Source organism: Pecten maximus, chromosome 15 (genome assembly GCF_902652985.1).
Source record: "Pecten maximus chromosome 15, xPecMax1.1, whole genome shotgun sequence".
Taxonomy (NCBI): Eukaryota; Metazoa; Mollusca; class Bivalvia; order Pectinida; family Pectinidae; genus Pecten; species Pecten maximus.
In genome coordinates, this window is record NC_047029.1 from 38,472,166 (window position 1) to 38,487,645 (window position 15,480).

Sequence of the window (15,480 nt, forward strand, 5' to 3'; positions counted from 1 at the left end):
ATACATTGCTTCATTTCAAAGAAGAGGTCGTTAATTGCCAAATGGACTATTTTTGCCCCCCCCCCCCCCCCCCCCCCCGGCCCCTGGGGGGTCAGCCCCATCATATGTATAACTTAGAATCCAAGCTTCCTAGGGATGCTTTCTACAAAATTTTGTTACATTAAGAAGTCAATTGTTGATGGACAGACGACAGATGCAGGACGCCATGGTATGACATAAGCCCATCTTGGTGAGCTAAAAACCAGTATACACATCTACACATGGTCACTAACAGTCATGTGAAGTTTCATTGAAACTCACTCCATGTCTAGGAGAGTCTGGACATTTTTCTACAGACAGACAGACCTATAGAATCATTCAACAGCTTTGGAAAACAATACTACAAAGTTGATAGATTAGCCTAAATAACATTCAAAATGAAAACAAAACAAATTCATCTTCTTCCAAAATAATGTTTTATTTGTATACTTTTTGTACAAGAATATTTCTTATCTGATTAAAAGTACAAAAAAATGGATATAGCCTTTTAAAACCAGTTTACTTTTTTTAAATATTTACTGGTACATGTAGTTACTATATATAACAATTTAATTTCAATTCCTTACTTTGATCTTTTGGCAGTGGATTGACAGTAGATGGTATAGGCAATATATTTTCACATTGCTAACTTTCACTGTTTTTTTTCTGGTAATTGACTTGAGTATGTTATCAGAAGTCTCACTTTATGATTTCTAATTAATATCCAGGAATTATGTTGTTTCTATTTTTCTCTCTTTAGCTCTATATAATTCTGATTCTTCACAACTCATACCTCCTCCCCTTCCCATCAGCCCTCTCCCCCTACCCCCCCCCCCCCCCTCCCCCCAAATCAATAATGAATACAACAAAGATGATTATAAATTACTGTATGGAACTGTTAATTATTAGTTTCTATCAGCTGATAAATGTATACACTTTAATAATCAATATATCACATTTATTTTCAGTTCTTTAATTGAATTTAACATTCAAATGACAGTTTTTGTTATGACTTTTTATTTTGATATCATCATATAACAGAAATGAGGACAGATAATGTCTGTACCTTACACTATAACTTCTTGCAATATTTATTTTTAAAATCGTCAATTGAAGTTCTTTTGGTCTTTAAGGGAAATTTTCAATAATTCAATTAAAACACATTTCAGAATTTGTGTAGCAAAAAAATAGTTGCGCAAGTAGTTGATATATTGTATATAGACTGCTGATGGTTTTGAAAAAAAAAATAATAAAACAACTTTATCCTAATACAAAGATGCATTGATAAATTCTTACGAAAATGAAACGTAAACAAAATACAACTAATCACAGGATGCCTGATAATCAAAAGTAAATATCCAATTCCAGTCTGTATGATGTTTTCCTCCAGCACTTGTAGAAGTCCATGGTGAATAATAATTGGTGGTTTACCACAATGATAAACCGCTAGATAAGGCAATGTATGCTTCCCTTCTAGCCACCATGGAGGTTCTGATTCGCAGTATGTAAATGTATCCAAATGTCTGTATGGTTTAACAGAATATATGACAACAAGTATATAGTCAATAAACGCGACTCTAAGCTCGAGGTGCGAACTGTTCCACTCTTTCTAACAGGGCATCAGAATAGCCAGGGGAGTAGTATCTGAAAATGGGGAAAGGTGACAATTAACATGTTGGTATATATCAGTGTAGGCTGTACTATAGTAATCCACTAAATCTTAATGTCATCTACAAATCATAACAATGTTAAACCTGGATATTCATCTGTATTTTATCATATGTCTACTAAAGTAACAGTGTAACATACTTGTACAGTACATATATACTGTATATATCCATACCCTGTGTCCTGGAAAATCTTATCAATCTTTAGTGATTAGTGATTACGTAATTTCTTATAAAATATTTTGACTTCAAATTTAACACGTTTCTAAAGTAGTTTTAGAAATATTTCTCAAGAAATACTTACTTGACAATTTCTTCTGGATAGCAGTTGTTGATTGTGTTCACATACTCGGCGAGGGCTGAACCTGGTTCTGCTTTTATTTCCTGGATTTTCTTCAGACCACCACTGGTGACAAAGAATCGTCTGGCTTTGGAGTCGTGTGGGAGAACTTTGCTGAACTGACCGACAACGTGTTTGAGGATATTTGGAGGGGCATCGTGTAGTAGTGGTTCCAGGGCTGGTAGATGTACACACTTCTGTAGGATGTTCTTCAGGGCTTTTTTACTCTGTAAATTACAAAATGTTAGCTGTCAATGGATTTGGCATTTTTCATACAATTAAAAAACAAACAAAAAACAAACAAAAAAACAGATGTGAACATGCATTTAGTTTCCATTAAGAGAATATTAAAAAAAAGAAATCATCTATTTGCAACAATTAAAATCAAAATTGAAGATTTCATATAATTCTCTCAGAGCTGCATTCATTTATTGCTACCATTGTCATTAAAGACTGGATGAACATCGTCAATTCTTACATATTTAGTGTATGTTGTAATCTAGAGAAAACCTTACCTTGGTCTGTAAATCTTCGGATGCATCAGCACGGAGGTAACACTGGAGAAGTTTGGGGAGGACGTTAGCGACAGCAACTGCTTTAGAGTGTTCCGGGGTGTGGCGACCAATCTGTCCTAGTGCCCAGGCTGCAGCTGCCTGAATGTGGTCCTCTGCCTCCTCAGATAAAGCTATAGCTAATTGTACAACTCCCTGTCATAAGAAATGTATAATGTACTATCTTTTGATATCAAATCAAACGGTAAAACTCTATTTCTTTTTTATTATATCATGAAAGAATTTAAGTTATTTTTTCAAAAGGAGGTACATAAATATACTTTTCTAGGACTTGAAATTTTGAAAATCCACCCATTGAAATACCAAAATTTTGGCAAAAGGTTGCTGGTTTAAATTTCAAGGTGCTAGTTTAAGCTGACAATACAGAAATTTTATGAAAATGAAAACTCTGGTGATGGTATTTTGCTATTGGTGGAATGATATTGACATTTACCTTGGATACAATCACAGCCATGGCAAGGTTTTCTGAGTGTGCAGCTACATATCCCAACATCATTATTCCTGGAAGTCGGATGTTACTCCTACATTCCCCAACATAGTCTACAACTGCTGCTACTCCACCAGCATTCACAATCAACTGGGCCAGCTGAAAGTCAAAAAAAAGTTCACATCATTATCAATCATCAATTTGATTATCTTAAAATGTTACAAAAAGAGGGAGGGGACGGAAACGACAATCCTTAGTCTAGAATTTTTTTTTTAAATCCAACAACTTTAGAATTATATATTATATTAATTAAAAGTATCTGACAATCTTCAAGTAAAACTGTTATGAAATAAAAATAATGTCAATTAAAACTTTAACTTTAAAGTCTCTGAATACTATATGAAAGAAGGGGAGTAACTTTTTATATAGTTCAATAACAAAAGTTTCATATTAATTCCTGTAGAATAATACAGGCTATTTTGATAGTACATTGTATTTCAATGGTTGTGTTAGCTATTGTATACATGTTACATACAGGTACCCCTACAATTAACCCATCCATAGGTCTCGTCAGTATAACATATCAAAGGAAAAAACAAATGAAATTTCATTACCATTCAAAAAGTTGGCCCCTCCTTTAAGTCAGGGATGTGTATTAGCATCCTAGCAGGGCTTATACAATAAATTTTATAATGTAACTCACCTCTGGGGTGTGTTTTGCGATTTCTCTGATAAGGGTGGCTACATTCTTCTTGACATACTCATCCGGATCTTTCAGGCAGGTGAGAACTGCTGGGAAGATTTCGGCCTCCACTACCATCTCGGCCAGGTCCACAGAGTGTTTCGAGATTTGACTCAGGGCAGAAAACACTTGTCTCTGCCAATGTGAGAGGTTACATATTTTACACAAAATTCTTGGGGTTTGGCATGTTTTTTTCCAGACATACCACTATACAGGCAAAAACAACACCAATGAAAAAAACCCATATATATGGCAGTTTCTGTAAAATGTATGAAAAATAACAAATTAATGCTTGAAATAGAAAGAACTTTGAAACATTCTTACCTTCAGCTTAGCATCAGGATTGAGAATCATTTGAGCGAGGTGAGCAATTGCTCCTGCATCTACAACTGTCTGGGCAAGCTCAGGAGAATGTTTGCAGATATCACTGAGGGCAGAAGCAGCGATTCGTTTTAGGGAGAGCTCTGGCTCCTGGATACAGAGAACCAACAGAGGAACAGCTCCAGCATCAACCACTGCCTGGGCAAGCTCTGAAGATTACCAAGTCACATTTGATAAAGATAATTCAGTGAATAAAGAAACATAAATTAGATTACACAATTACATTGCAATAACAGATCTTAAAATTACTTCTTCATTTTTTAATTATAAAACAAATTCAATTGATTAAGCCATTGTACTTGCTTATTCAACATACCACAATCCCAAATATTTTATTTCATCCAGTTGATGAAATTTCATATCATGTGAAATGTTAAACATTTTCAGTTATATCCTCTATGAATTTACCTGCATTATGCCTGGCTATGTAACCTAACGCCCACGCTGCACCTTCTTTTACACCTGGATCAAACTCCTCCAAACAAATAACAAGTGCATCGAGCGCACCACAATCTACGACAGACTGGGCCAGTTGGGGGGAGTGTTTAGCAACAGCCCTCAGAACAAATGCTGCAGCTTTCTTGTAGAATCTCTTTAGAAATAAATAAATAAATGAGCTATCAAATTACAGATACAATTAGACAATAAAAATATTACACAAAGCGCTCAATACATGAAATTTCAGGGACTTAACAACCATTTTATTCCAATATATGTATCAATTATATACAAAAGTTTATAGTCATTATTCTGAATTCAAATTATAAATGAAACTTTTAAAATAGAAATTGTTGTTGTCTGTATCACATATAGTATTATAAAGATCATAATGAAAATTTTAACACTTTATAAAACAGTTTCAAACATTTAAAATATTATTAATATAATAATATCTAAAAATTAACAATTTCATCTCTTTATGAGCTACATTCGTATCTATCAGTTTCAATATATATATATGCAGACAAACTCTGATTATTAAGTCTATCTAAATGATTATAAAATTCATACATTTTGCTCAGCAAGGGAGTAGACAAGTTGAGGAAGAATATCTCCCTTAACTACAGCCTCTGCTAAGTCATCATTGTAGTTGGCCAGACGTCCTAGCGCCAAAGCAGCAGTCTGTTGGATGGTTGGCACAATGTCCAATAAAAGTGGTCGCAGAAGAGACATGACACCGGCATTTTGAAGTGTTTCGATGTTCTGTGGTCTGCTTGCTAACTCTGCTACTGTCTGGACAAACTGTGTTCTTGCCTTTTGGTACTGCTCAAACACTGTAAAGAAGCCAATTGCATTAAAACTGAGCACATTCTATCTCGGAGCTTTTTTCTGATCTTACATAGACATATCAGATATGTATCAATCGAAATGACGAACGTCAGGTGCAGGACTACTCCAATAATATTAGAGGTTTACACGACAGGAAACTTTTGACAGGCTGTCATGTAACTATCCACCAATGTAATCAGGTGGAATAAGACCTCATATACGTATAGGAGTAGTGCAGGACCAGAGGTTATTTGGTCTATTCGATCTGTATCACGTATACATATGTACATGGACATTTTGTCCATTTTCGAAAATGCTAAATTTTTTGCACAACTTACTAACATGTCCAAATCAAAATTGAATTTATATTTACCATGTATGTAATTCACTTTGGATGATCCATGCAACACAATTTCCTCTATGAAACAGTACTTTGTTACTACAGTATATACTGACCCATGGGTATTTCTTGAAAGCCAAATATTAGGCTGCAAAATGATTATTATATAATAGCTTATGGGTCACATACATTACATGTAAATGGATATTATATGCGACCAGGTCAGTTGTACGACAGTGAAAATACAGTCAGCGAAGGAATATTTAATATTTCAATGATTATTTTCAAAAATAAGAAAATAAATAATCGAATTTCAACATAAACACGCCAAACTAGAAATTTCACAAGGTAAAATATACCTATTGTTGTCACAACTCAACATTCGGGTAGATCCCTAAATAAACGGTAGCCAAAGTAGGCACAGCCAGGCAAACATAACAATTCCATTTGCATACATGTGTGTTTCACAGCAGAATCAAGTGTTAATTGATAGAAATATCTAAAAAATGGAATATCTCACCTTGTAATACTTGCCGTTGACTCATTTTGGAATGGATAGGCCTCTTCCAAGGTAAGATATGTTAAACAACTCAATGAAACCTGCCCTAGCAGCGTCGAAACTGTCTGCTAAATACACCGTTGTCAAGACAGAACTAGTAACGCAATAGGACCGCACAAAACGTAACCTTATACATTGCTTTGTTAAATTAGATTTATTGAATTTCATAAAAAAAATATTATATAACGGAAATGTATGGTTCAATTAGTTTTACTGCTTTCTTAGGGAATGAGAAAGTAATTAAAATTTTATATAAAAATATATATTAATATTATAAACATTGAGGACTTCTGAAGTCGTTAATGCGAGACAGCAAGATGGCGCTCTCCATGAACCAATTCCGTTCGGGGTTGATTTTACAAAAGCGAATGATTTTAACGGTAATGACATTCATTTGTAGACATGTCTTACATAGCAAAACACATGAATCTGTTTGGTTATTTTTTTAAGACATACAACATTTCGGATTGTAAGTAAAACAATCAAGCACGACTGACAAATACCTATGGCTACCTGTAATCAAGTAATGTAAACGGAGTCAACTAGGCCTAGTGTATTATAGCAGCACTTAAATCTGGCTTTTTGGAAACAATTAATGGATACCTCTAGTGAACAGTAAGATAGATTTCCATTTGTTCCTGCACAATACAATGCTATTAATGATTCTTATTTTTCGAGGTCAACTGTAAAACTCACTGTCAGGGGAGACAACCCTTACAATATTATCATTCTTGGGTGAAGTATATTGGAATTGTTTCTTATAACTTTATATCAACATGCAATCAGTGGTAAGTATCGAGTATATCAGATTCAATAATAGCATCACTGAAGAGAAATAATGCAATTGGTTTACTAACTTGTAATAAATGCAGAAGCATAAATAAATACACTCAATACATTGTCTAAACACATTAAAGAATACGTTTTTTTTTAATTATCTATAAGATCTATATATCTATCAATAATAAAAAGAAAATACAGATGTTGATAATGGAAAATACATGTCATTGGTACAAATCAATGTATATTTCAATTACAGTTCAAAAGTTAATTAGTATTGTGTTCCTAGTCTTGTGCTGTACATATCACTGGTGTATTGTAATACTGAAACTACCTTGTCTATTTATAGTAAAGTCGCGTGTCTTACCTGTGTAGTCCAGTGGCCGTCTCACCGTAAAAATAAAAACCCCAAAAAACAAATAAATACAGTTGAATTTAAGCTAACCTTTACACCAAGTGCACCTAAGAGGTGATGAACAGCAAAACCCCCATACACTAGGTAATGGGCAGTACCCATGGCTACCTGTGATTTTTACCTGTACTGTATATATAAGGCTATCTAGCAGTTATATTCAAAGCATTATTAAAAAGGTTTTGAAAGTTTAGTTTGATGTTATATTTCAACTTTTCTATTCTTGTTAATTATACACTGTAACTAAGTTAAGACAGATTTACTTTATAAATCCTTTAAGTAAGTTAAATTGTTCAAGCCAAGTTTCATTATCTTTAATTTTGGTACTTTATATTTTGTATTGATTAAGCAGTTGAAAGTATTTAATAAAACATTTAAAAACAATTATCGTTACTTGAACATTTACAATTTGATACATTTAATTTATATTGTAGTTTAATTTCAGATTAAATTGTGCAGCATATTCATAATTTCATTTTTGATGTGATATTATGCTTATTAAAACCTAATTCAGCCCATAATATATGTAGTAAATTCTATGTGTATACATCTTAAGTCACCTGCTAACAAATATATTATATACACTTGTGGATCATGTGGACCTTAAGCGAATTTTTTTTTTTTACAGTTCACGCTAATTTGTTTTTTGCAATATTGCTTAAATACAAAATTTTGGGATACATTTTGGTCAGCATTTAAGTGTTTCCCTATTGCATTAAGAAAATGATTAATTGTTCTTTACCTTACAATGTATAACTGATGGGTATTTTACCTCTTCTTGTAATTAAAGAAAATCACCATATAAAATATATATAATAGAAAAAAAATGTCTATAAAAATTAATTATTTTTTGATGATTCGTCCAAAAAAACCTATAAATTTTTGAAAAACATCCACAGATAGATATTATATATGGGTATAGTGTTAGATGCTTAAATTACAGGTAGGTAAGGCAGAGGAGCCTGGCACAGCATGCTATAAATGGACCCCTGTGGGGTAATTGGGAACTTGACAAAACTATAGCCAGGTGCTAATACAGGTACACCTTAAGACTGATCCTCATTTGATACATATATATAGGTTCAAGTTCTTTATTTACCAAAAAACCCTTAGGCCTATAGGTATACCAGATATTGTAAGGTAATTATATATAAGGTGTTATGAAGGTCCATAAGGTGGTGGTGGGGAGGGGTTTGGGCCCTGGGGCCCAGGTGGCCATGACAACAGGCATGTCCTGAGAGTACATACATTGTACATGTACATATAACTTGTTGTGTACTATTATATGTCTCTTACAAAACATAAATGAGAATATAGGAAACTTAATTCTGATTCTTTATGTACTATTAGGTCTCTGGTACTATGAAATGATTTCATAGTTGAATTAACAGATATTAATGAAGTAACAATACATTGAAATTAAAAATATTTTTGTCTGATGAAATAATGAATATTAAAATAAATGTACATATACAGTGTACTTTGGATATTTTGTTCCAAAATATTTAATTACCTCCCTGTGTATATATCCTTTACACATGTATTGAATGATCCAGTGTCATGAATTATGTTCACACCTCCAGTTTCAATTTCCAGTTTTGGCAGGAGCTTGACCTGTCCGGGGGATGACCCCTTATTAGCCTAGGAATTTCATTGGTCAGTCCTATTGGGCGCCCTTTCTCTTGTTATTTCTTTGTAGCTTGGGTCACTCCATTTTAGAATCCTGAGGTGTCGGGATGTACTGATATTTGGTCAGAAATCTTCAAAAACCGACCCACCCTCCCTTGAAGAATGTTAAATTATCTTTAATTTATTGTCTTCACATAGGTTTAATATAAAATTTAGAGAACTTTTGCTTATCTATTGTACATGTATGTAGTATTAGTATTTGGTGCTATTTGTGCGAGAGTGGAAACTTGTATAGTATGTTTGATGTGCTTAATTAATATAACAAATTTAATTTATTGATTGTGTGCCTTATAGGGCTCATATGTAAATTAAATTATTCTCATATTTGTAGCCCTTTCACCCTGTTCAGAATTTATAGCGATTTATCATGAATGGACTTTAATGTGACTCTATATTTTGATCTGGGGTGAAAGGGCTTTTTGTATTGTATTATTTAGTTTTATTAAATGCCAAAACTAAAATTTCTTTCTCGTCTTATATATAAGGGAGATAATTGAGAAAAAAATTACAAAGTTATCAAGGCCTAAGGTAGATTAATCATTAATTAGAAAATGTATATGAATTACATCAAAAAAAATAAATTATAAGCATGGCAATTTTGAAATCAGGAAGACAAACCTTATAAACCTTAATTTTACACTATAATGAAATCTTTTTGAAAAATAATGATAAAAAACCCCACTACAAATCCAATTGATAGAGTTTTAATTCCTCTTGTGCAATATATATCATATAAGAACGTTAACCACAGCCAATTTTATTTTGAGTTAATATTAGATAAAATTTTATCAACATTTAAATATACCTGGTAAAGCCAGGATGACAGATATAAGGCACAGGTCTGTATATGTAACAACTACAGGTATCTAACACAGGTGTCCAGTGGCACTGTCCATTACCTGTATAGGGGGATTTGTGGTCACACCTGACTGGATGTAGTGCAGCTACTAGTTTACCTGTAGCTTAAATGTAGTGCACTAGGGTGTAAAGGTTGGCTTACACTCAACTGTAAATGCATGCTGGGTGTTAGACGTTGCTAAAGCAATAAATGTCCTCGCTGAAAATTATAGTGACAGTGACCTTGACCTTAAAACCCTGAAATTTGATCTGTACCTAGTCAAACTGAAATAACACACCAACTGTCACCAACATACCTAATAAATAACAGGATATGGTTGAGAAAAATAGCAAAACTAAATAACTGTATATCCTTAATTATATCGACTTTTCGGAAAACGACTATAGCATAGGGGATGTAACCCCTACACAGCCATTGTTGCTGAGGATAAACTATAGCATATAGGGGGACGTGACCCCTACACAGCCATTGTTGCTGAGGATAAACTATAGCATAGGGGGACGTAACCCCTACACAGCCATTGTTGGTGAGGATAAACTATAGCATAGGGGGGCGTAACTGCTACACAGCCATTGTTGCTGAGGATAAACTATAGCATAGGGGGACGTAACCCCTACACAGCCATTGTTGGTGAGGATAAACTATAGCATAGGGGGACGTAACCCATACACAGCCATTGTTGCTGAGGATAAACTATAGCATAGGGGGACGTAACCCCTACACAGCCATTGTTGCTGAGGATAAACTATAGCATAGGGGGACGTAACCCCTACACAGCCATTGTTGGTGAGGATAAACTATAGCATAGGGGGACGTAACCACTACACAGCCATTGTTGGTGAGGATAAACTATAGCATAGGGGGGCGTAACCCCTACACAGCCATTGTTGGTGAGGATAAACTATAGCATAGGGGGACGTAACCCCTACACAGCCATTGTTGGTGAGGATAAACTATAGCATAGGGGGACGTAACCCCTACACAGCCATTGTTGGTGTGGATAAACTATAGCATAGGGGGACGTAACCCATACACAGCCATTGTTGCTGAGGATAAACTATAGCATAGGGGGACGTAACCCCTACACAGCCATTGTTGGTGAGGATAAACTATAGCATAGGGGGACGTAACCCATACACAGCCATTGTTGCTGAGGATAAACTATAGCATAGGGGGACGTAACCCCTACACAGCCATTGTTGGTGAGGATAAACTATAGCATAGGGGGACGTAACCCCTACACAGCCATTGTTGGTGAGGATAAACTATAGCATAGGGGGACGTGACCCCTACACAGCCATTGTTGGTGTGGATAAACTATAGCATAGGGGGACGTAACCCCTACACAGCCATTGTTGCTGTGGATAAACTATAGCATAGGGGGGCGTAACCCCTACACAGCCATTGTTGCTGTGGATAAACTATAGCATAGGGGGACGTAACCCCTACACAGCCATTGTTGCTGAGGATTAACTATAGCATAGGGGGGCATAACCCCTACACAGCCATTGTTGCTGAGGATAAACTATAGCATAGGGGGACGTAACCCCTTCACAGCCATTGTTGGTGAGGATAAACTATAGCATAGGGGGGCGTAACCCCTACACAGCCATTGTTGCTGTGGATAAACTATAGCATAGGGGGACGTAACCCCTACACAGCCATTGTTGCTGAGGATAAACTATAGCATAGGGGGGCATAACCCCTACACAGCCATTGTTGCTGAGGATAAACTATAGCATAGGGGGACGTAACCCCTTCACAGCCATTGTTGGTGAGGATAAACTATAGCATAGGGGGGCGTAACCCCTACACAGCCATTGTTGGTGAGGATAAACTATAGCATAGGGGGACGTAACCCATACACAGCCATTGTTGCTGAGGATAAACTATAGCATAGGGGGATGTAACCCCTACACAGCCATTGTTGGTGTGGATAAACTATAGCATAGGGGGACGTAACCCATACACAGCCATTGTTGCTGAGGATAAACTATAGCATAGGGGGACGTAACCCCTACACAGCCATTGTTGGTGAGGATAAACTATAGCATAGGGGGGCGTAACCCCTACACAGCCATTGTTGGTGAGGATAAACTATAGCATAGGGGGACGTAACCCCTACACAGCCATTGTTGGTGAGGATAAACTATAGCATAGGGGGACGTAACCCCTACACAGCCATTGTTGGTGAGGATAAACTATAGCATAGGGGGACGTAACCCCTACACAGCCATTGTTGGTGAGGATAAACTATAGCATAGGGGGACGTAACCCCTACACAGCCATTGTTGGTGAGGATAAACTATAGCATAGGGGGGCGTAACCCCTACACAGCCATTGTTGGTGAGGATAAACTATAGCATAGGGGGACGTGACCCCTACACAGCCATTGTTGCTGAGGATAAACTATAGCATAGGGGGACGTAACCCCTTCACAGCCATTGTTGGTGAGGATAAACTATAGCATAGGGGGACGTGACCCCTACACAGCCATTGTTGGTGTGGATAAACTATAGCATAGGGGGACGTAACCCCTACACAGTCAATGTTGCTGAGGATAAAAAGTGGTTTATTGACATGTACATTCTGAAATTTTACAACCTGTGAGAACAATATGAATTTAAAAGCGTGATGGTGAGGACTGATATAGCAAGGGAAAGGTCAGTCTCATCCATTCTTATCATGTTTTCATTCTTTTGACCACTCATTCAGATGAATAAGATGTGTTATCACACGTTGCATGTAACGTGTCCTCCGTTTTTGAGGCCATTTTGTTATTTAGCGTCATGCACTTCACTCCATAATACACATTTGTAAAATATGTCCAGCTTCCTCAATATGCAAAAATACAATGCTAGATATATGGTGGGTGAGTGACAAAACATGGTGGTGATCAAGCAAGATCTGTCCTGCTTACCGCGGTCATTGTTTTATTCTGGGAATCATCAGGGACAGAGAACATTACATTTGTTTGGCATTCTAATTGACCCAAATTGGCCACCACTTCCTTTTTTATACATAAAAAATTGATAGCACAGCATATTATATACATGTATATATATGTATATCATAACAGTTAACGTAACATACAATGTACTAGAATCTTTGATAGTTCTGTATCATGTGTTACATGTACTTGTAGATTGATAAAAAAAGGTCTTGTGAACATAATTCCCTGGAGTATTGAGTTTGTGAATTGAATGCCATACATGTACATGTACATGTATGTAGACCATGATTATTATTGCCTGACCCACTCTTTTCACATCAATGTATACATTGTGTGGATGCTGTTTTTATAAAAGTTGCATTGGTAGGTGTTGGTGCATAGACTCCAAGAAACTGAATTTACAAATTTGCTTTGAACTAATTCACTCATTTAAAAACAGATTGTTTTTTTTATTTTCAGAACTTCACAAGAACCTGTAGCTCTAACAAAAAAGATGTGAGACCGAAGGAGGTGAAACATCCCGAGGCAGACCTAGCCAAACAATACCCCGATACAGACATTGTAAAGGGACGAGTGGCTGACAAATTACCATTCAAGGTAGAACTCCAGGCAGGGAAGAAATATTCATGGTGTGCCTGCGGACACTCACATTCTCAGGTAACCACAAGTTTGTAATTTACTACGTAATCATGGAGTCATCATCAGATGTAAATGGCTACTATTACCATTAACACTGTTGACCCAATGATAAACTTAGTACATGTAATTGGGTTTGTAGAATGGTGGAGTTAATGGCTACAATGATTGTACAAATGAATGACTTTTACCCAATCTATGTCGTAGGTTCAAACATGCTAAAATCTTTTAAGCAACTGCTTCTGAAATGCGTGTGGTGAAGATCGAGTTACTAAGTTTGTTTAATGAATAATGTTGACTTACATTTAAGGTCACGGGTCAAATATGCTAATAATATTCACAGAACCACTTCTTAATAACCCATTGCAAGAGACCCAGATACCTGACATTGGGTATTGGCCTGTACGTAGTATGCTTGAATGAAGGGTTACAAAATTGATTCAGATAGCTATGATATAAATTACTTCCTCCCTGCTGGTAATCCTGTGAATTGTTTTTGTGCATGAGATATATTTTATCTAAAAGGTAGTAATAACATACCGGTACCCTCAAGTGTCTCTCCACCTGATATTTAAAAGACATTTTTAGCCCACCATCATCATCAATGGTCCGGCGTTCGTCCCTCTGTTCATCTATAAACAATTCTTATTATCACTTTTTCTTGAGAAGAGGAGGCAGCCATCAATATTGGAAGGCATAAATATCTCTTGTGGATCTAGTTTACCGCTGTTTCTTGAGAAGTACCTATACCAAATTGTTTCTTGAGAAGTACCTATACCAAATTGTTTCTTGAGAAGTATTGGAATGATCTTTCTCTATCTTAAGGAGTTCTTCTCCTATGTTGATTCCTTTGATCCCAAGTTGTGTGTGTGTTTAATTTTGAGACAGATCGGGGAACAAAATGGCTGACAGACATCCATCTTTTTTTTTTTTTAAAGATTTAGTTTGTAATGACCATTTCTAACAAATTAATCGATGAATATTTCCAATATAACATTTGTGGTACTTCTTTGTTGCTAGTTGTTCAATATTGGGACTGAAGAATTAATTTATTAAAGTGCAGCTCAGTATGATAAATATGTCAAAAGGTAAATATGAGGAAAAGAGGAATGAAAGGAAAGATTGATCTTATAATGAACCAATATATAACACTTTTATTTATTGGTGGATTCTCGTTTCAAAATTGGCATATTGATGTCTCTCCTACAGGATGACTTTGGGCTAGTCATTCACTTAATATATATCTCTTCAATTTGGGAACTTTCAGGCAGATAAAAGGTGCAGCAATTAGATGAGAGTGAAGCCTAAGTTTACCAGGATTGTTAAAACAATATTTTAGATAATTGTTGTGGTGAAAGAAGAGGGAACTTGCTGCAGCAAATCTGTATGCCGCCATTTGTAATGACCTTTATGATCAACATTTTATTTTTAAAAAGCCTGTTTAGAACATTTTCAAATTCTTCTCATAAATAAAATAACTATAAATATTTTCTTGCAGCCCTTTTGTGACGGGAACCATAAACGTAAGCAAGAAGAGTTTAAAAACCCCCGATATAGGCCGGTGCGATTTACTGTGGAGGAGACAAAGGAGTACTGGCTGTGTCGTTGTAAACAGACAGATAATCCTCCATTCTGTGATGGCAGCCACAAGGAACCTAATGTGACCAGTATCAACAGGATAAATCCAACAACTTAGTACTAAATAACAATATACATATATGTATTGTAGACTTAATCATTAACCAGAGCCATGGTATCTTGTGATTTGCTTTCATCTTGAAGAATAGATTATTTCAATGTAACTGCAAAATAAATATTATTTAAATGATTGAATTT

General features: G+C 35.7%; 2 protein-coding genes across 2 annotated transcripts; one reads left to right on the forward strand and one right to left on the reverse strand.

The window, feature by feature from the left end:
• Nucleotides 1–436: 436 nt before the first annotated feature.
• Nucleotides 437–6,428, reverse strand: LOC117343652 (sperm-associated antigen 6). The gene is made up of 9 exons (XM_033906108.1): nt 6,277–6,428; nt 5,159–5,421; nt 4,556–4,739; nt 4,091–4,296; nt 3,728–3,901; nt 3,031–3,183; nt 2,541–2,732; nt 1,990–2,252; nt 437–1,662 (listed from the first exon to the last, which is right to left on the reverse strand). The coding sequence occupies exons 1-9, from the start codon at nt 6,299–6,301 to the stop codon at nt 1,596–1,598; spliced, it is 1,527 nt and encodes a 508-aa protein (XP_033761999.1). The 5' UTR covers nt 6,302–6,428; the 3' UTR covers nt 437–1,595.
• A 190-nt stretch (nt 6,429–6,618) lies between these two features.
• Nucleotides 6,619–15,480, forward strand: LOC117343653 (CDGSH iron-sulfur domain-containing protein 3, mitochondrial-like). Its single transcript, XM_033906109.1, has 3 exons — nt 6,619–6,695; nt 13,468–13,665; nt 15,143–15,480. The coding sequence occupies exons 1-3, from the start codon at nt 6,633–6,635 to the stop codon at nt 15,338–15,340; spliced, it is 459 nt and encodes a 152-aa protein (XP_033762000.1). The 5' UTR covers nt 6,619–6,632; the 3' UTR covers nt 15,341–15,480.